The 23137-nt window shown below is 38.2% G+C and overlaps 2 protein-coding genes across 5 annotated transcripts in view; both read right to left on the reverse strand.

Moving 5' to 3' along the window:
• Window positions 1–14347, reverse strand: part of LOC306879280 (protein MTSS 1-like) — a 55626-nt gene extending 41279 nt beyond the window's left edge. The window contains exons 1-2 of the mRNA XM_079432091.1: window positions 13654–14347; window positions 4011–4072 (exon numbers count right to left, since the gene is read on the reverse strand). Coding sequence (XP_079288217.1) covers window positions 4011–4072; window positions 13654–13725 — 134 coding nt within the window. The 5' untranslated portion in view covers window positions 13726–14347. The remainder of the gene's footprint in view (window positions 1–4010; window positions 4073–13653) is intronic.
• A 1670-nt stretch (window positions 14348–16017) lies between these two features.
• Window positions 16018–22899, reverse strand: LOC306879259 (oxidative stress-induced growth inhibitor 1-like). Of its 4 annotated transcripts, none has more exons than XM_079432058.1 (7): window positions 22691–22866; window positions 21717–21776; window positions 21288–21355; window positions 20693–20829; window positions 20313–20504; window positions 19820–19911; window positions 16160–18414 (listed from the first exon to the last, which is right to left on the reverse strand). In XM_079432058.1, the coding sequence occupies exons 3-7, from the start codon at window positions 21343–21345 to the stop codon at window positions 17349–17351; spliced, it is 1545 nt and encodes a 514-aa protein (XP_079288184.1). In that variant the 5' UTR covers window positions 21346–21355; window positions 21717–21776; window positions 22691–22866; the 3' UTR covers window positions 16160–17348. The 4 variants fall into 4 exon arrangements, with proteins under 4 accessions (XP_079288182.1, XP_079288184.1, XP_079288183.1 ...); XM_079432057.1 differs by having other exon boundaries at window positions 21704–21776; XM_079432056.1 differs by lacking the exon at window positions 21717–21776 and having other exon boundaries at window positions 16018–18414; window positions 22691–22899.
• Window positions 22900–23137: the final 238 nt, after the last annotated feature.

Below are 23137 nucleotides of genomic sequence, written 5' to 3' on the forward strand. Positions count from 1 at the left end.
CGAGAATGTGGCGACACATACCTGGGGTTTCGCCGCCTAAAGGGTGCAGTGAAGTAGCCTATAGTTTGAAAGGCTGCGTGTTCTGCTGAACGCATGCACCGAGCCGCACCAGTAGCACTTCAACGCAGTTGAAATACGCAGTTTTGGCGAGTTACCTTGTAAACGTAGTCTTAAATGAGCTATAAAGTCTTAAATGACCGTAAAGAGTTTGGAGAAAATATGATGCGTATCAGATCCGAGTCATGCGCATCAGGTTTTAAAGAGACAGCGCTGCTTTTAAAGTGAAACCTGCTGAAGCCTGTCATTGATGTAAATCAAAGAACAAAAGAAAAAGGGAAATCACCCGACTGCTCTAGTCGCTGATTAACTTTTGTAGCTGACTAAAGATTAATCTGCATAGTTTATGCATATACAATTTATAGTTTGTGAAGATTGTTTTAAAATCACTTCATATTTCAGAGCCTATTAAATGTTAAAAATAATGGCTTTCAATTAAACTGTAATGTTAAATGGCTATAATTAATACGTAAAATTGAGGGAAAATGCATTTAATACAGACACCAGTAGCAGTATTGGTATTAATGCTTCATTAATAACAGGCTACTTTGTAAAAAGATGCCATTAAAACATATTTAAAATATACTATCTGTATTTTGTTTCTACATTAATTTGGAGGTTCAATGTGAAATTATGACAATATAAATATGCAATTAATCATGATGAATTACAGAGAAATGTGTGATTATTTTTTTAAATCGATTGACAGACAGCACTAATGTTAACCTTTTATAGATTTAAAATTTCAATTTAATTTCTAATTTTATAGGTCCCCCAGAAAGAGATCAGGATGGCCCCCACCCCCCTACAAATTTTCAGTTCGATAATCCGGGCCTCAAATGAAGCTAATTGAATAGCCCTGCTCTAATCCGTTATCATGGGTGCGGAAAAAAAATATGCACCACATACGCACTGCAAACTGAGTATGTGTGAAACAGGTGTAACACTATGGACTGCTCCGTTTGTCGAAGACATGTCCACGCTGTTTTGTTGATGTCTTTCCACGGTTGAAACTCTGTGATTGAGCAATTACATGAGGTACGAGATATTCAGTCATATTTATACGTGTTAAAACTAGTAGTAAAGAGGAAGGAATGATCGCGTTTACTCGCGCTCCGCTCTGCACAAGTCTGCGGCGCGTCACGACTAGTTTGCTTGTGTTTATACCAGCACGTTTCTGAACCGTCTCTCCAAGGCGTTTATACAGCGATCTGTCATGCCACATCAAAGACTGTCAAAACGCATAGAATCGGGATGACAATAAGTTTAAGTTTACTTTATTTATATAGCACATTTAAAACAGCCACAAGACAAGAAAAATAATAAAACAAACAAAATAGACAAACAGACAACCAGAAATAAATAAAACACAAATAGAAAATACAATAGGCAAGAATATAAATCCTAATAAGCCAATGAAAACAGATGGATCACTAAATAGAAGATAGCTACATCACTAAATAGAAGTTATTTAAATATATAATTTAAAATGAATGCCAAAATAATATAAATATTCAACATCATTTTATTTTATATAGACCAAGAAAATGGTTGCTTATTATAGAAACTATAGGAAATATTTACTTTTGACAAGCTGTGACAAGTTTATAAATTGTAAGTACTCAAATTGGTTAAAAAAAAGATTCTAGACCAGCAAGCTGTGGCTGATATATTCAATTTATGGCCATGAAATGGAATTTTGTTTAAAATTCCTAATCCTAATTGATTTGACAAATGTGAAAGCTTACATATACTTGATTATTTGATTCTACGGTGAAAAACATCTTCTCCCGGGTCAGAATATAGAAAACAGTTCATCGGCTGGGACACGGGCACATACTGACAGGGTCAATGGTGCCATTGTAGATATCCATTCAGAGAGAGCTCTGTGGTATCAGGTGATACGAACTACAAAGTACAGCCTTTCAGCAATCCCCCCCCAAATGCTTTTGTGCCTGATATGTAGACTCGCAACAGTCATCTCTTTAAGAGTTGCTCTGACTCTAGGAACAGTGTTTGGGTTAATGGTAGCAAACCCTGGAAAAGCAGGTTATTGGTTACTTTCTGTTTGAAGAGTATTATTAAACTGTTAGTTCTGAACTCCGGTTGGATGAACCATGTTGTTTAAATAGGGATGTGTCATGATGGTCAGTCGCTGTTTTTCAAATATGAATTATATTGTAAAACCAATACAACTTTTTAATTAAATAATAAATTAAATTATTACAAAAAGATTTCTTCAAATATTTTAGGCCTTTAAATGAGATTAATAAATTATTTACAGACAGTTACATCACTATTTTATTTACTTTAAACCCCCAAGAAATTATCAAAATAATTTTTAATATAGAATCTGTAACTTATTTCATTTTAGAATAAATCTATCCAAGTCATTGACTGCATGAATTCCTTTTTAAATGAACAAAACATGATCGCCATTGATCTGCATATCTCAAAAACATAAAAATATCGTTTTTCATTTCAAGTCAGTACGACTACACCTTAAGCACAATCGGTGGTTTGCATTAAGATTTACAGCAGCCATTCCCAAACCAGCTAGTCTAGTATCTATATTTGCATGTACTGTGATGTTGATCAGCCAGACATATGGTGATATACAGCAACGAGTAAACATTACCCAACACTGTGTTTACAAAAACACCAGCAAAGTCATGAGGAACTTTTAAAAAGCAGACCATGATCAGCTCTTGGCTCCAGACGGCGGAGCTGGCAGTGGTAACTGTGTGTGTAAGTGAAGCGTGTTTGATGTTTATCTGTAGGAATGGAGTGGACCTTTGGGAGGGTCATTAGCCTGTTTACTCTCCAGGGACTGAACAGAGAGGTCAGGCAGAGGGGACACACTGTAAAAATGGAACCAACGGCTAACCTAAACGATCTTCTCTTCCTAAAATAAGCCGTTCTGTATCATACTGATTTATGGCCCCCTAAAACCCCTTTAAACTACCATTGGTCTGTGGCGATTACATGTTCTGCAACTCTGCCGCCTTTGACATGGAAATTGACATTCACTAAAAGTATATCCCTGCAAAAGTAAGCAAAAAATTAGAAAAAAACTTTGTCATGAGTATATTGGGGCATTTAGAGTACCAACTTTGTATGCACCTTAGTCCGGTCAGACAGAACATTTAATCTGGTGCAAAAGCAGACAAGGGATTGACACACAGTCTGTTCAATAGGTTGTACTGTTGTGTACTTTGGTATCGATCATTAAGTCAACAAAACACTGGACAAAAAACATGGATTGTGAAAATTAGGCATGACCCAAGTAAGAATCAATGTTGCCCTATTTATTAACTTAGATACACACTCAAGGTCTTACTGTACACATTACAATTAAAATGGTCATTGTAATCTTTTCTTCTTATTATTATTTTTTTTAACACAGCTGGCTCAGTCTCTTGAACAACTTTCCTTTTAGATGATCCCACCAAGCCCTATTTTTACACCTACCTCCAGCAATCTGGCTCCATTATAATATGTAACACTCACTTTTCAATATCCAATCAATTCACGATGGATAAAATCAAGTCCTGTTTTTTTTTTTTTCTATCTTCATTCAAAAATTCATCACATCAGGGAAGCACAAAGGCTTGCAAATGCCATATTCTGTTGGCTTTAGGACAAAATAACCTATTCAATCAACTATACATCCTCATTTTGTAAATGTGACACCTTTCCTAGCTGTCTGCATTTCAATTTCTCTACTTCAAAATGATTTATTTATTATGAAATCCCCTTCTTTCTTCACCACTGCCTCTTCACTGCCTTTTTGCATCTTTCAAAAATGTTCCTTTATTAGCTCTCCTCTTATACTGGATGACAAATCCTTCCTGAATGATGTAATAATCAAGCACATTTCCTGCTTTCGAAACAAGATTATCATAATTACTCCCTACTCAAGGAAGCGTGTAACGCAGGAGGCCCGTTCTTACCTTAACTGAGATTGTAGCTTAGCCCCTTTGGAGACAAAGTCCTCCCAGGCAGGATAACTGGCCTACAGAACAAACAATGAGAGAGAAGAAGAGAGGGTTAGTCAGGGCACACCAGAGTAAATCATTACACTTTACTCACAGCTCATCTGGTGTTCATCATCAATATTTATCTGCAGAAAATACAATTCGTAATTATCGACTACAATTCTAAAATTCCATAAAGTATTCGAGGTAGGAATATGCACTGATGTTTAATATTTAGAGTTGCTGGTTTACTGAAATTCCTTTAAAAATGTTTATGAGGAAGTGCATGAGGATGAATATAATAAGACAATGCTGCAATCACATGATAGGAAGTTGTTGGTGTACACTGTGTTTACACCAAAAACAGCCTAGGCAACGTAAGTCTTCACAAGGTGACTGGTAAACTCGGACGAACACACAAACAAGAAGCAACAATGACAAATCATGCAGCAATTATAACAGGTTGTCACATCTAACAACTTTGTTGACTATCAGGATGTGTGACAAATGCAAATTAAAGAGTTGAATTACTAGATTAATCACAAAACTACAAATTAATGGAGGTACAGAATGTATCATTCAACTGAATGTCATGTAAACCAGGAGACATTTCCAAAACGTTAAATCACGTAGTTACTCAACAATTTGTCATTTCACAGCATCACAGACTAGCATGAATCAGAATGTGTTGTGTTTTCTCAGCAGTCTCTGTGTAATTAGTGATCACAGTATGACTAAGATTGTTTCTTTGCCCCAATGTTTATTACATCTAATCCAAATCAAGCTAATTCTATTTGCAATAATGGGTATCAATAACAGCTGATCCCGCTTACAGAAAAATCTCATAAAATGCTGACTGGTCTATTTTCAAAAGTAGGACACATAAATACTTTAGCAGTTAAAAAAAAAAAGAAAAATGCACATAAATTGAACCGGTGAAATGTTATCCACCGCATGAGGTTTCAATTTATTTTATTTGAATCCAATAGTGAACCATGTGACAAAGACAGGCTTCAAAAATACTGATACACGTTCTCCCTACTGTTTACGTGAATACTCGTCAAAACGGACATATTGACATCGTTTTGTGTGCATTTCTCCGTTCATGCGACGTGAAAAGTACTCGCGTGCTGTGAGATGCGCTTCATAAGGAGGTCATAAAATGTAATGCCCTGACATGGTTTACAGTCTACTGTCTTGTAGGCGTCGCCCAGATCTCTCAGTAATTAAAGCACATGATCAGTGTAACAACTCTTCCAGAACTGATTTTAAATGTGATGATATAAGACAAAAACCTAGTAGATACGATAGCATATACACTGCTGTTTGAATGTTTTACAGTTTTATATTTATTCAGCAAGGACACATTAAACAGATCAAAGGTGACAGTAAAAACATTTATAACATTACTAAAGAATTCTGAAAAAATATGAAGCAGTGCAACTGTGTCCAACAGTGTGCTAATACACACAATACAAACACAATTTTATGACAATTTAGGTCTAGGTCAATGTCTTACACACTCAAACCATGATGTTTCTTATCACCAGCAAAGAACGTTCAGTGTATAATATAAGTATGCAAATTGGGGCGCAGCCTAAATTTGACTAGCTCCTTCCGGTGGCCATAATTACAGCACGTAAGGTTATCACTAAGTGTGCATCTCAAAGGAAACTAGTGACCATGATTTGTACACATGCCTCCAGGGCTTTCCTGAGTCTGTCAGAAACTTAAAAGAACGATCCACCCACAAGAACCCTCCTACCAAATCGGTCCTGTGAACCATTTCCTTTTCAAACTCTCAGTTCTTTCTCCCTCGGCTCTCAGAAGAGGACCACTCCTGTGAAGTAACCCCCCAGAGCTTTGCTTTTAACCGCATGAAAGAAATATATTATCAGTTCCTGTCTTCGATCCTTCTCATCTTCACCTGTTGCTGTGGTAAAGAGGTGGTGGCACAGAGCGGAGGACGAGCAGAGGACAGAAAACCTGTTGGTCCACTGTATCAAGTGACAAAACAGACACATGTATAGCACGCCTGGTTGAATTGAAGTTCAAATATAAAAATGGCATCCCTCACAGATGGTTTCTTTGATTAATAATAAATGTTTTCAAAAACTTCTCCCCCTCAACAGGACTCAAGGGAGACATCGCATAGTACGGTAAATCAACAGCACCCTAATGATCCACATACTGAGCTATAAAAGGCAATACCAGAAAAAACACATCAGCTGTGACAAAAAATAGAAAATACTGTAATGCATCTGCAAAACCTGACTACGCTTTTCATCTGTACCATCATATGGATAAGAGATAGACGATATGGGTGTAATGATTCACAAAATTCACGGTTCGATACGATACAGTGGTGTCGCGGTTCGGTTCGTTTTCGATACAGCAAAAAGAAAGAAATGCCAGAGAAATTTCCTTGATTTTTACAAATTTAAAACTAATTTTTTACTTGATGGAGCTATGCTTGACCCATCTTCTGGGGTGTCTTCTTAGCAGCATATAAAACAAAAACAGCTCCGGTTTGAAGTATTCCAGCTGATGTTGCCTATTGATTGTTGCCTACAGATAAGCTTAAATAGATTTTTACATTTTATGGGCATTTTTTCCCTTTATAAAGCCATTTTTTTCTAAAAGTGTGCATCACCTTTTGAGTCAATTTTATTTTATTTTTTTACATTTAATCAGTCAATAAGACATTTGGGCTGTTACCAAGCAAATGGAGTCAGTATTGACAAAATTCATCTTTGCAATGCAGAGGAAACAGTTGCAGTCTGAATGGCATTTAGGTGCTTTTACACACGGTTTAATGCAGAGGGACATGTAATGCTTTAACCTGCGGTTAATAATGTTTTGATATTTTAAACAAAACATTGACAAGTGATGTTTGAAATTAATAAAAAAATTAAAAGATACCTTAAATGTGAAATTAAAACTGCCAGCAGGTGGCAGCAAGTCACTGTTAACAAGTGAGTTATTGCGACTTAACCGAATCATTTAACGGGAACGAAGCGCCGTCATGTTGCTCAGAGACACCAAACAGCGTTGTGGCTGTGTTTGGATCTATTTTTGTTGGCGAAATTGAGCAAAAACAGGCAATATGCTGTCTAAAAAAGTCTATTAATTAACTTCTTACTTATTGAACTGTTGTAAATATCATTTGTAATCATGCTGATTTTTGGAGAGAATAAACGGCACTCTTCTGTCATATTGATTAACAATATGAAATTATGTAAATATATACATTTTCTGCCCCCATATCTTGAAATTTGTGATAATTCTAAATGCATTTTAATAGACTGAATCATGCAGTGAAAGAATGCACTCCCATGTGCACATGCACTAGTCTAACCTAATAGGATAATATGCTGTAATAGGAGTAGTCCAACGAATCGTTCAGTTTGTAATGCGTACCGAACGGTTCAATACGAATACGTGTATCATTACACCCCTAATAGAAGAGTAACTACTGATATATAGATATATATATATATATATATATATATATATATATATATATATATATATATAGCACACCCCTAATAAGATAACATTATTACTACGAATTCTACAACTAATAACAATAATAATGCACTAAGGATTAATGAGCTGCTGCTGCTACACAATATCACGTTCAAAATCGAATGAGATTCATCTGCGATTTTGAACGCGATATTGTGTAGCTTGTCAGCAAACTAAGGCTCTGTGTATTAAATGCCGCTCCACCTGAAAGCACATGAAGGCTTCACTGTCTAAATGTGCATGATCATCTCATTAGATTATTTGCACAGCCCTAGTGATCACAAATCTCGAAAGTGAAAGTAAGCATGCATTCAAAAGCAATTTCAATGTTCCACATAATAACGGCTCCTTGATGCCCGCAATTTATATACAGTAAAGTTACCCAACAATATAATTGCGAGAGAAAGCATCAAAACATTTTTTTTCCTCCAATCTCGTAATTATTTGATCCTATAAATACGTAAATCCTTCTACTATTACAGTGACTTTCTTGTCAACTAATTTAAAAATTAAAAGTCATCCAAACTCATACCTCAGAATCAGAATGAGCTTTATTGGCCAAGTATGTTTACACATACAAGGAATTTGTTGTAGTGTTTTGCTGGACATTGTAGTTGGCGGAGCCGTAGCTCTGGTCAAACGCTTCAGGACGCGCAGGCGGGGGAAGAGAGCCGGCGTGCTCGTGAAGCTTCGTCAGCGCGGATTTCGAACGGCGTTGCCTAGCATCCATCTGGCAAATCTCCGCTCTCTACCTAACAAAACAGACAAACTCCTTCTGCTCTCCCGGACAAACAAGGACTTTTCCGGGAGGGTACCTGTATATCTCTTAGCCATAACATGATCATTATAGAGGCTTATTGACTTCACACATCCACTTAAAGGCATAGTTCACATAGAACATACAGTATTGAGGTCTTATGAAACAAAATGACCAACCTGTGCAAGAAACTGAACGTTTTTACAACATTACCCGTAATCCACAGCTTTAGGCAAACGGTCCTGAGCTTAAAAGAGTTTAGAGCTAAAGATTTTCATTCACATAGGTCTAATATTGTTTTTTGCACAAACCAATCATTTTACAACAAAAGACCTCGATATATCATCAGGAGCCACAGGTATTAATTTTGTTTCCTGTACCTGCTTTTTGACTTTCAAAGCAATGGAGCCCATTGCGTTGCATTTTATGAACCACAAAGGATAATGGATGCAGCTAAAAATCATCTTTATTGTTCTACTGAAGTAAGAAAGTCATCTTGGATGGCCTGAGGAGGAGTAAATTCATTTTCATTTTTGGGTGAACTATTCCTTTAAAATCACTGACATCAGTTGGCTAAGAGTTATCACAAAAATGGCTCAGAAAAGTAAAGTTAGTGCTGTGAAAATTTTAGAGGAGAGAATATTTGCTTTGATATTTTCTCATCTAAACCATGACATGCAGACATTTTTAAGTGTTACTCAAGTGTTTAATACTCCGATAGGCCACCCTACTCTTTAACATATCGTAATCAGCCACAGAAAAACCCAAATGGGTAACCACTACGGAGTATCATAAAGCACTCCAAACTGCCTGAATCATCAAGTCTCTCATTAGCACAAGCTTTGCATGTGTGTAATGGGCACCTGTGCGAGCATACGAGGGTGTGTCTGCTTTAGCTGAGCAGAAAGGGTGCATCCAGTGTGTGTGCGTGCACGGGTACCAGACGCACGAGTGTCCGGCCAGTCTTAAACAGGTTGCATTTCAGAAGTGATTCACAGGCAGGCCTGTGCACGGAACATGCAGTTTTTACACATGACAGACGGAGGGATTGTGGGATGGCGGAGAGGGGGAAGGGGGACATCCTGAAGCAGGAATGTGCAAAAGCAGGCAGCTCCTCAGCTGTAGACTGGCGTCATCCCAAACAGAGAGGACAGAAATCATTAGTTTCTCCAATATATCTCAAGCGGCCTCAAGCAGCCTGGCTGATGTCAACGAAAAGTGTTGAGGCCTTTTAATGATCAGTGTCCAGCAGGACTAGACGCTGGGCGCTTGAGGAGGAGGGACACGAAAAGGCTGCAAAACAGTAGTTGCTTTGACGTTATGGTTACTTAATATCTCTTAAATCAATTTAGATGCAAATCTAAGGGATTTTTCACCTGTTTTATCGTCCACCAGGCAAAATGTGAAATCACAAACAGGACTGCACTTCTCCACAATAAGCTGTATGATTTGAAGTATCAATCTTGTCTAAAGCATATGAAACAAGTTTTGGGTGGAAAATATTGCTAATTAGCTTACTATTGGTTACAAGTCACTATATTCAAGACAATGCAAATGAAACTGCACACTTTGCTTAAATTTTGTCCAGTGCACCAACTATGCTTATTTAGGCAACTTGCTATTTACATTAACTGAACTGTACGGAATGATATGAATGCGCACATTTAAAAAAAAAAAAAACACACATACTAGGGCTGTGCAATTAATTGCATGCGATTCTCATGCGCATCTCGTCAGCCGGCTCCGTGATTGGCGGTAAATCTCCATCACCTGTTTTTAGATGGAGCGGCAGTTAATACACAGAGCTGTAGTTCACTGACAAGCAACGTGATATTGTGTTCATAATCGAATGCGATTCATCTGCGATACTGAACGCGAATTGTGTTGCTTGTCAGTGAACTACGGTTCTGTGTATTAACTGCCTACCTTATAATGCCTATTCTTTAAAATCTTTTTAAATTCATAGTTGTAGGAATATAATGTATAATGCTATATTCTCACTCTCTTAACTGTACTGCGATGAATAGTTGCAGTGCAAATGCAAAACTATTTCCTGCAGCATTTTCGCCTATTTGCATTCTAGATACCTCTTGCTCTAATGATCTTAATGGCAAAAACAGTGTTAACATACTATATATTGTGTCTCAGTATCAGGGTAAATACAATCACAGTAAATACAATCGGCACACAGTAGGGTAATCTAATCCCAGTTCAGCAATCTAAAATACATATTGGAAACAGTGCAACAGAAGGGGAAAACTCTCACGTTACCTGCTGTCATCCCGTTCCCTGTCTAGCTTATTGAGACCTCACGAACCCTACTACACATCTCTCCACCCGCGTCTGTGTATTATGATAGGAACCAATCTTTCACAGTATTTTTGCAGGTGGAGATGGAATTCTGTTGTGTTATCCTTCTCTCCAAATAAATGGAGGTGTCCAATGTTACCTACAAACACGCCGACCCAGTAAAGATCACATTGTACAGGGCAAAGGAATCTTTGCGATGTTCCATTATTTAAAGAACTGCATCCAAAAATTTCAATTGTCTTCATTTAAAGGTTTTTCTATTACATATGTTTGGTCATCTAAAGTAATTATAAGCAAAAATAGCTGCTTATTGTATTTCTTTGAAGATGATACAAAGAAGACATATTAAAACCACTGTTACTGCAAAAGTGAGTTCAAGATAAAAATATTTTACTACTGCATGACAATTAACCATCAGACAAAGTTTCATAATCAAGACAACCCCAACCGTACAGGTTTGAAACTACATTAGGATGTGTACATGATGACAGAATTGCCATTTTTTAGTCAACTATACCTTTGATTATGTGCAATTGTTGCACTGTTGTTTTGGTGAACAAAAACTGACAAAATTTCTGCAGAACACAAACTTGTTCTGTTGAAGGAGAAAAGCTGTAACACTAGCAAATGAGAAGCAGGATCACAGACCAGACCAGAAAATGGTGTGAAAGGAAAAATGAAGTAATGTGCATTCCAGAAAACACTTGCTTCAATCCATTAAGCAAAGCAGAAAAAACCCAAGACAACCAAGCTCACATCCCTCACTGCTAAACTTCATATACCCTCATAAAAGGTTTATGTAGCCAATATGTATAATTTCAAAAAAAAAAAAAAAACATCAAATTCTTAGAAGAAACAACTTTTACCTTGAAAGCTAAACTTTATTTCTGACCAGTGACATTTGTCTCTGACTACAATTTATCTGTGCACTTTTGACACTTTACACAAGTAAGCAGCAGCTAACGAGGCACTTTACATGCATTACTCTTGAACTTTGTGGAAATCAGGTGCAACACTGAGTATAACATAAGAGGTGAGGGACATACAGGCATTAGATCTACCCAAAATAATGTAGTGTGAATGTAGACTAGTATAAACGAATGATTCCCTCCAAATACCTGACGTCTGTCATCTGGAAATAGCTACTTAGTCCTGCTTATTAAAGTAATAGTATTAAAGCTTTGTATTATTTGATTCAAATCTTATGCTAGATTACAAAGCACACCAAGTAAAGTAAATATCCCAATTAGAAATAAGATATGATCTTTAAAATAAATATTCTGTCATGAACCCACATGAGGATGAGCAAATCACGACTAAACCTTTAAATCTAGACAATAATCTAAACTTTCATAGAAAACACTTAACTTCTCTGCTCCATGCACTGATGTCAATAGCACGCATGGACATCAGTGCTATTTAGTGAGTTCTAACAGGTCAAAATGTAGCCTTTGCCCCACAGCTGTTTTTCTGTGAATCATAAGTATACACGCGCGCAAATTCACGCGCACACACACACACACACAATCATGGGGATATCCTGCACACTTCCCCCTTCCTGTGAGTCAAGTGGCCTATTTCCACATTAACAGCACGCATACAAATGGATAGCTAGACGTTGCCAAAAACTGCTGGTCCATTCATTCGCTCATGAAACTCAAGACTACACTTCAACCGAGTACAAACAAAAACATGGAAATGTGTCATCATAAATGCAAACCATTAAATTCCAAACATGCAACAATCCACATGTTCATAAAATACTGTCGCCTAAAATGTATTTAAACAATTAAGAAATGTTTGCCGTTGCATTATTTTTTTAAGTGTATGTGTAAATACTTTTTGCGAACACTTGTAGGTACACCAAAACATCCGAAAATGATATCTACAATGCTTTTCTGTGCATTTGAAACACGCATAAACAAACATCATAATATAAATCCTTTAAGGACAGAAAAAAGCAATGCTTTGACAATGCATACTTGTAAATCGAGCCGTAATGTCTAGATTTTAATACAATAAATAAAGCCTGAGTCACACATTGAGCCAGGTTTACAACAGGATATGACACATTAAAGACTTCCTGTTCACCTGTGCGCACTCACACGTCTCTGCATTACAACAGATTTTCAACGAGGAAAATGATTATGAACAACTGGTATTAGCAGTATTTGTAGAGTATTTCCATCCAGTGTCCGCTAATGTTCACCAACACTGCTGTTAGACAACAGGACATAACTTAACACCACATGTCGTGCTGAAACCATTAACAAGAACTTCTGACAGATGACAAACTGAGCTGACACATTTTAGATAGGCTGATTCATTTCATAAACTAGGCCGGATAATAGCTGAACACTTTAATATATGCCATGGTACTACTAAATAAATATTATACTCATATACCATCATATCTACCTGGCTCATTTAAATACATAGCCATATTTAAATTACATTTTGGACAAACACCACAGTGTCCTTGATGACATCTTCTGAATCTGAATATGGTTCTGCCATGGGTATTATGGTAATACCATGTTTTTGGACATTGTGACATTGTATAGATCTTGCATTAACATGTATATAAACAAAACATGGGTGTAGTGATGATGGTACTCCAAGCTCCAAGGTAGTTACAAGAATACCAATGTACATGTCAAATTAGCCATTTTAATAACATGCTAGTTATATGCTAGTGTGACAGAAATCCCTTTGAACATGGAAGATGGAATAACCACATTTTTCTACAGTTTATTATTTACAAATAACCTATACAGTCTTTCTAACTAGTAAATGCACTCATATATCCTAGATGATCAGCCTACACAGATGTAAACGGTGATTTGAAGGGGACGCACATCACAGGGCGGCTGGATACACATCTATCAGCAGCCGGCCAACCCTCCAAAACAGCTGGAAAATAACTTATTCTGAGCCTTTCTACAGACAGACTCCAAACCCACAAATGATGCTGGGGGGAAATCAAAGCATCGGGTGTGTTATTTTAATTTGAGAGGGACTCACCTTCATGTCGTTCATGATGATTTGGAAGAGCCCTCCCAAAGCGCTGCACTCCTTCTCCATTCCCGCATCCATTTTACCACAAACACGCGCAGCGGTGACACTTATCCTCCTTAGGAAAACCTCGAAAACCCGCTGTCAATATCTGAGGGGTGCGGTACGAGGCTGTTTTTGAAGGCTATCGTGTGAATAAGGCAAAAGCGGATAAATTAACGCAAAACAGTGAGTGTTATTCCGCTGATTGGCTGCCCGGCGCAAGTAAACTAGTCCCGGTCACGCAACTTACTAAACCTCTGAAAATACATCGCATCGCCACAGTGAAAGTGGATAAAAAAAAAACTAAAACCGGGATTTTTGACAATAAGTCTCCAGGTCAAAAAAGTGCCACGTAAACCCGCAGGAAAAACCGACCGTTGAAAGTCTTCGTTTTCAAAAGCTTGGCTCTGCTGGATCGATAGTCACGTTAGTTTAGATCGCGACAACCGCCGTGTTTTTTATTCCTCATGATTTCATTCAGTCGATCCAGCCGCTTATATGTCCTTTATGGTGATTATTTTGAGCGGTTGCAGATTGAAAGAGCTCTTCGGGTAAAATGAATACAGCAAAACCTGATTTAAGTTTCCACTCCTGATAGATTCCACAGAGTAAGTGATAAACATTCACTCTGGCTCGCTCTCGCGCTTTCTAACCCGTTTGTGTGGATCGGCTGGAGACGAACTCAAAAAGGGGCGGAGCATGAATACTTCGGAAATGTTCGTGCTTTTCCGTTACTTTTGTCATAACATACAAGTAGTTGATGTATGTAAATAATATATGTGACCCTGGACCACAAAACCAGTCATAAGGGTCATACATTTTATACATCTTCTGAAAGCTGAATAAATAAGCTTTCCATTTATGTATGGCTTGTTAGGATAGGACCGAGATACAACTATTTGAATATCTGGAATCTGAGGGTGCAAAAAACAAACAAAAAAATCTAAACTGTCAGAAAATCGCCTTTATAGTTGTCCATATTAAGTCCTTAGCAATGCATGTTATTAATCAAAAAAGTTTTGATATATTAAAGTAGGAAATTTACAAAATATCTTCATGGAACATGATCGTTACTTAACATCCTAATGATTTTTGGCATAAAAGAAAAATCGATAATTTTAACCCATGCAGTGTATTGTTGGCTATTGCTACAAATGTACCCGTGTGACTTATGACTGGTTTTGTGGTCCAGGATCACATAATAATATATGTATGACCTATATAATAATATGACCTCATAATAGACACAAAATGAAATGTTTGTACTTTTAAAAACATTTAAGACGAACAAGTAAAAGCGAAAATGTGATTAAAATTTGTGAAATAGTTACCAACTGCATCACTTTTTAGAATCATTTTGCTCTTTTTATCCATTTATTTTTAATTATAAGACTTGATAAAAAACCCCGTAAAAAAACATTTAATTGATTGCTTATGACTACAAGCTGACCACAATTGCTAAACTCTTTCTTCTTAAGCTATTTAAAATATACTTTGTTTCTATAAAGATAAATCAGAGCAGAAATACTTCCTGTTAAATGTATGTACACACAAGAGCTGGTTTTCAGGGATTCATATCATCTATGAGTCAGCATGTAATCTTGCCCAGCCTTGTACTGTTACCTGACATTATGAAATGAGTCCACCTCTCAGCTCAACGGTCTCATAGCAACGAAGACATGATAAATTCAGCATCAGGTCCTCTAGTGGCCACCTGTCTGTCCGTGGGAGAGAGCGGAGGTCACCTTGTTCAGCAAAGGGCTTCATGTGCCCACTCACAGCATAAACACCCAGACTCACAAAGTCCATGGATGGAGTATTTAAGTCAGTATCTTTTAGTGTTGCTAAAAAATCAGCAGTTCAGTTCACACACAAAGTATTTTATTTGTTTAATTTGCAATTAGAAGTAAGGATTTTTAGAATTCATTTATAGAGATTGCTCTCGAAAAGAGCCATTTCTAACTGAATAAATATTTTAGAGCTTATAAGTAGAACAAAATGACATTAAATTATATTCAGTACACTTGAAGTAGTACAGATGTCGTTAAGCTGTAGTAGATACTTGCTACCATCTAGTGGTGAAACTTTAGTAGTGTTTTGTAATGTATGTGATGTAATACTAGTGTATTACAAAAGTACAGTATATAGTGTATACTGCCTTTTTTTTTACATAATTTGAATATTTTTATATATATGTAATGTATGCCATATTTCAGATTTTAACCTGTTAAAAAAGCAATGAAGCAAGATTAAAGAAAATATTTGAAGAACTCCTGACTTAAATAAATACGTCTATCATTGTAGTAAACAACACAGAGAAGCCATATTGTTATCATGTGACCCTTTTATGGATGGAAAAGTATGAACGATGATTTTCAAGAACTCTAAACTTTTTATGACCTTAGTTGGCTTTGACAAACATTCTTAAAACTGCACAGTCATAGATAGACACATGAAGGCACGGTATTGTTTTCAGGCTCCATTTTTTTATTTTTCTAAATAGTATTTGACTGCAACAACCCATGTAGATAAACTACATATTTAAATTTTTTTTAAAAAGCACAAACTATTTTTACAAACAATGGTTTGATCAGAGCTGCCAGGGTTTATAACTTACATGCAAGTAACACAGCAGAAATAGTTTTTAGATAAAAAAAAGGAGGTTGCATTATAACCTTGAATCTAGAATAGTTTTCTTGAAGCAACAAGATATGCATTTGATTTTAATTTACATCTTACACAAATTTAAATAAATGTACAGTTATTTTACTCGTTGCAGGTACTCATTGTAGGCCATTTACTCAAAAGGTCCTCGAGGCCATACATTTGGCACATGTCAGTTAATGCAGTGGTGAATACACTTATGCAGAATTAAACATTCATTCGAATCAGGTCATGCCAGATCATTATGTCTGATGCAATGTTGCTGACTTCAGTCACGGCGTGCAAAGGCCTTCTTGTGGTCAGTTTTGTAAGTGCAGCCTGACCTCACTTGAGGTTGGCTTTGGGTTAGTAACAGCAGCATGAAACAAAGATGTCTTAAACTTTTAACAGCCCTAATTCTAGACACTCAAGTCTGGTTTGCTGGTATAAGCAAAGGATTCACTACAACTGTATGCTTTACTTGGGAAGGCAATGTATGGGAGACAAAATGCTACAATGATCTTTCTGATATTTTTAAGTCCACTATGATTAATACATTAGGAGACAGGCTAGTACCAACATTGATACAACAGCAGCATTTGCTTGGCAAAGATTAGTTTTGTGTTTTCCTTACATTAAGGAAATATTAGATTTGAAAACACAGATTACAAATGTTAATTTGGCACAACAGAACATGATTGCTGTGAGTACATGAGTAGTGTTTCGAGTGAGCAGCCATGGACTAAATGGAATAAATCCCTGAAGTGTTAAAGCACCCTGTGTCCGGAGACCGAGATTAATGTTCAGAGGTGGGTTAGTTAGCAATTAACTACAAAAATCTGCATCCGTGCACTTGCAAGTCTGCATGTCGGAGTGGTCATGAACTGTTCAACAACTGATTCCTTTGTGTCAGCTGGAGCAGAACCACTGAGCATTTTCCGACATGTATGTGGATTCTGGAAGTACCAGATAGCTATATATCAAAGATGTCTTTTCACCCCTTTAAAGTCAATGTCTTTTCATGCTTCCAATGTGCAGTTGGTCAGTTGAATATTCAATGAGCATGTTGTGCATTTCCTTTGAAGTTTGTTACTTTGTTTTCGGGCGATATCACACACAATGGCCAAAGCTCCGCCTTTCAGGAACCGCACAAAGTTCTCGCCCACCAGCGGACCCATGGCATACATCCCTGGCTCCTTCACGCACTCATACGTGTATGGATTCACATCCAGTGGGTTCCGCCGACAACTGATTTGCTCTTCTGAGTCCAATGCTAGTGAGCGACCATGTTCTGGGAGGAATGACAGGTTGGGATGGGCACCAATCAAAACAAGCGCCATTGAGACTTGCAGCACTGTCTGTAACCCTCTCTCATCCTCAAGCACACATTTGCCATCAGGTCTGAAGGCAGCCACATGGTGCTTTGGGAAACTAAGGTAACCAGGATAAGAGGTATATGAGCTGGTGCTATCAGCAGGTGAAGAAAGAGGTTGGTTGGACAGATTGACCACTGTCTCACCCTCTTTGTGCTGCTGTTGGCTCATCATTTGATGCACTTTGTGGTACTCAGGGTAGAGGAGCTTGGGAAGCTGGTTGAAGATGAGCGCCGGATCGCTCACAGGTCGCCTAAAGGCGTGATATACAGGAGTGTTCAAGTGGTGAGCTGCGATAACGGCATCAGCTGCAGTCAACCCAGCACCAACCACAAGAACCGGATCTGAAGTGCGATCCAAGCGGCCTGATGAAATGGCGGCCTCCAGCTCCCAGAAGCTGTGGCACACGAAGGGAAGGTTTTCACCTTCCACGCTGAGACGGGCTGGGATGTCGTGGGTTCCTGTGGCAAGCACTACGTTCTCGGCATAGACCGAGAAAGGAACTTCAATTACTTCATCTCCTTCACCACTGCTTGCTCTTCTCTGGAGGCCTTGGATCTTCCAAACGGAGCAGCCAGATTCGAGGGAAACCCGAGACACTGAGGTTACAGTGGTGCCGCAAGCAAAGCTCTTCTCCAGACCCATTTTAGTCACATAGTGCTGGTAGTATGATGCAATCTCAGCTGGTGTGGCCCGGTCGTTACGTAAATTTCTGCGCACACAAACCAGTATGTTAAATTATCCGTTTTGATCATTGTAACATCTTTAAATGTTCTACTCATTATGCCTTACTTATTCACAAAAAAGTAACATTTGTAATAAAAAAAAAAAAAAAAAAGAGACATTTTACAAAACCATATTATTTATGTTTTTAAAGCTGCAGTCCGTAACTTTTTTGGGTTAAAAATGTTCCAAAAATCAATACTTGAGCATGTACATAACCAGCCAGTGTTCAAGACTATCGCCATTAGCCCGTTTCACAATGGTTAGTTTATAATAATGTTTTCTAATTTGAGTGGTACGGGTAGGTTTTCGCGGGAAATTCAAGCATGCCACTGTGTCATTATGTCACATCTGTAAACATAAAGAAGTTGTCCCAGCTACTAGGTTATCGCATGTGAGGATCCTGCAGGTGGCGCATCGTTTTTAGCCTTTTCTCACAGCAGCTAGACTAATTAAATGTATCCTTTTGATGGCGAATTGTGATCCAGAAAGGATTATGCGTTTATGAAACACATGTGAATGAAATGAAATTATATTCAAGTTTTAAATGTGCTTCTAATTACAGATAGCCTGGGATTACACAAGATTTGTATTTTAAAGAGAACCAGTTCGAAGGGAACATAATTTGCTTTTTGGGTTAATATAATTTCTTAATATGAAATTAGACTGTACAGAAATTGAAATCTACATGGTAATACACACTATACTCAGTCACGCAATGTTGATGCTGTTAACATTAATAATTTGAGAAGAAAATATAACAATAATAATAATAATAATTTGCACGGTTTGATGTGATATGAGCTAACCAATCTTTAGATTTGATCAGCATTGGTAGCGCGATTTATGGTAATTTTTTTTACTCAGTTGGGCAGAACAAAGGTGGCAGACTTGTTACTTACTTGTTCAGATGACAATATACGGTGAAAATTCTTATTTGGGTCATATTTCATAGAATCTGTGATTGCAAAGTACAGTAAATATCCACACCGGTACGGTGAATGAAAGCAACACATTCACCGCGCTGAAGCCGTGCCAACTCACAACCCACGCAAGCGAGATAATTCCGCAAAAGGCTGCAGTTCCAGGTTTTCAAACAGAGAGGGCGACAAAGAGGCAAAAGTTACGGACTGCAGCTTTAACAGAAATTAAGATAATTATCGCTTATACTTCTCACAATATGTTAGAAAAAGAGAAAGTATTTTACCAGAAAAATGTACGCAGAGCAGTTGTAAGTTGCTTAATAGTTTCAGTTTGATTCTAGGACTAACACAATGGGGGAATCTTATTTTCATTTCAGACTTATGCCAAGAATCTGACTAAGATTGTTGTATGAAATATGAGCACTTTATTCTCTGCACTAATTTTAATGTTTCAGTTTCTTTTCTATATACCTTCGTTTATCTCTCATCCACTCCTTCAGCTTCAACCCAGGAAGTTCCATCCAGTTAGCCAAGCTGAGTGTCAACATGGAGCCCTCCATCGCCTGCAGGAATCAAGCATAAGAAAGAACAACTTGACATCTTGGAATGAAGTAGGCAGAGCACAAGAAAAACATCTGATCAAACTGGTGCAAAACCTAAATAGTTTTAGACACTGTTGCAGTTGTTTTCAGGCAAGCAACGATTAATCACATGAGCTCTTGTGTTCCCTCTCCCCCACAGGGCTGTACTTCTGTATTAGGGTGAACCTCATATTTCACCCTATTTCTCATCACTGTTATTTAGATCAACATTTCACTTCTGTGTTTTACTCATTGCTTTTTATCACATGACAGTAATAGGAATACGACTTTGCAAAAGCAAAATCTGAAGAAAATGTAATTTGCAATATGCCTGCTGAGAAATAAGACCAGAAGCCAGAAATATTTTAGGTGTGGTTACTTACATGCCAGGCCCCTCCAGGTGGTCCCTTCCCCAGTACAAGGTGTGGTGTGGCTCTTTCCGGCTCATGTCTCCATATCAGCGGGGAGGCGCAATCCACCCCAAAGTCACCATCTGGAAGAAGGAGGGCATCGAAGAGCACAGCCACAGGGTTTGATGAACGGCCCTCTACACCCTCACACAGGTACTCCAGATCCTACATGCAGATAAGACAAAACAGGTTTTTTTTCTTCTGTATTTAACACGAGAAGGTGTGTATAGAGGCTTTTGGTAAAAAAAATTGCCTCTATAGAAGCTTTTGGTAAAAAAAAACCATACAAGTCACCACTTGTTATGTAAAGAGGTGTGGTAAATGTATATAGGGGGATTGTGTGTGTGCATTACCTGATCAAACAAAGACAGATGAGGATTCTCTGTCAGCTTGTTATGCAAAATTGGGTTGGGATGGAAGCCATCGGGGGAAAGGTAAGGTGTGTATCCCGACAGCAAATAAGAGAGACTGATCCCTGATGGTCCATTACCTGAAAGACAGCCATGCAAGTGAATACTGGAAAGCTCTATATATCAGGAACTGCAACAGAACACGAGTTTTAATCTGATATCTCACATTTAAACATGTTAAATGTAACTGAGGTGAAAGGATTATCAAAGTAGCCAAAATATTGAATAAACGCAAGGGATTCTGGATGTGCAGAACATTTTTGAATAACATGCGTTGCAATTCTGTGCAAGACTGCTGAGCTTTCTGTAGAGTTCTGCACGCACAGATTCCATTTGAGCCTGGTCATTAGTTAATTCTGGACCTTGGCTGCAATACAACATTTCAAATTGCTCACAGAAGTACAGTCTAGAACAGAGATGACAATGAGAAAGAAACAGCAGAACAAAAATAGAATGGCTTTGCATGCGTTATGCATGTAAATGTGCATTAACATTTGCAAGTGCTCATGGACAACACATATATAATGACGACTCTTACCAACAATGACAACAGGCAGAATACCCTCAGAAAATGTGTCTTTGTTGTACAACTCCATAGTGGCTCACCTGTTACATGCAAAAAGAGAACATACCATAAAACCCCCTCCCAAGATCATGATCATGATCAGTAATGGGGACTAAAATTGGCCTCTTGTATTAGATAACCCTACATAATCTGCATTAGAGTAAGGCAAACTATAAGCTTCAGCTGGTACTTCTTATGAACCCAACCGAAATTCAATGTAACCATGAGTGTGCAGAATTTCTTAAAGTGACAGCGCCTTTTTAAAGCGGTTCGAAATCGCCGAGTCATTTTGAATAGCGACCACACGACGTGCCAGATGTCAAGTACACGTATTAATACACTTAAATATAAAGCTCTGCTTAATATTTTGCATGTGTAATGCACTTAGCTGAGTTTACAGACCGTCTTCGTCCAGGGGGGCGTGTGTGCCTAACAGATGTACGTGCAAGACAGTTTATGAGGCTGCAGTTGAAGAAAAAGAAATGTGCAACTCATAAAAAAAAAGGTAAATGGACACAAGTCATTCAAGTTCAAAGTTTAGAAACCATAAGTGCGTAGCTTTAAAGTGTGACTACGCCGTTACCAACGTGTGAACTATAGCTAGAGACGTTTTCCTCCACTGCGAGTGCGAATAAGACAAGTAACGTTATGTCGCCGTGACGTCGACTCACGCGCACAGGTCAGTTCTGAATACAGGCGCACGCTTTCTCCTGTGCGCCTATATTTAAAGAGATAGTTCACGCAAAAGTAAAAAATACTGTCATCAAATACTCGTGCCCTTCCAAATGTGAAGAACCCAAAAGGAGATGTTAGTTAGAATGACAGTCTTACCCCTTTACATTCTTAATGCTATGGAAGTGAATGGTGACTGAAGCCAAGTCCCTAACATTCTTTCACTTTTAATATGCGCTCATACATGATGATGCATTTAATAACTGAGCTATTTGCGCTCCACAGAACTTTCCAGAGCAGTCGATATGCGTTTCCCAGTGACGGCTTCATGGTAAGATGCGCGAATAGCCTGATTATGCACCCCAGACTGCAGGGTAACTTAACTGGATTGCATTTACGAAGATTACACGAAAGCCGGAAACCGTCTGCTGCGTAACCCAGATGCTTGTATTGTATTTCAGTCTTGCGCTTTCATAACTATCCACTGTCCAGACCATAGACATGCCCATGAGACCATTCCCATATCCGACGGACACATTACGACGCAACACCAAATTAAGGAAGCAAGAGCAGAGATGACTTAAATTGACCCAAGAGATAATATGAGAGCAAATTATGAAGCAATTATTTAAAAACTATTTGTAATGATGTCAAGTTTTCTAATCTATCTTACATTAGCGTGATGAACCATCACGTAACATTACCTGTAATGCAAATTTCCGAGATCCCAATAACTCGCAGTTGACGTAAGACAGCAATTCTTGATACAAGCAGAGCGACTGCGTTGATATTTTAAATGGACAGTTAAAATACACGCGCAGCTTTCTCTCGTTGTGCTTCTGCGTGGCTGGAAGGAGAGATGCCGCACCGTTACAGCACCACGGCACTCGTGCGCTGATGGGTTTTATAACTCTTCTTCAGCCTCCGCGCATACGAGCCAATCATCGAGCGAGGACATGACGCTTAGCATTATGATTGGTTGGGTGAGGGGTGACAGAGGAGCGTGTTCTAGCTTGTAGTTTTCCATTCACTGACAAGGATCTCATCCCTGATTGGTCAGAATCTAGCCCTCTCTCCACATTAGCCAATCAGCAAACGCAGCGGCTCGAACGGTGTAGCTGCCATAGAATTACTATCGCAACGGCTCAAGG

This window comes from Barbus barbus (genome assembly GCF_936440315.1).
Source record: "Barbus barbus genome assembly, chromosome: 13".
Classification (NCBI taxonomy): domain Eukaryota; kingdom Metazoa; phylum Chordata; class Actinopteri; order Cypriniformes; family Cyprinidae; genus Barbus; species Barbus barbus.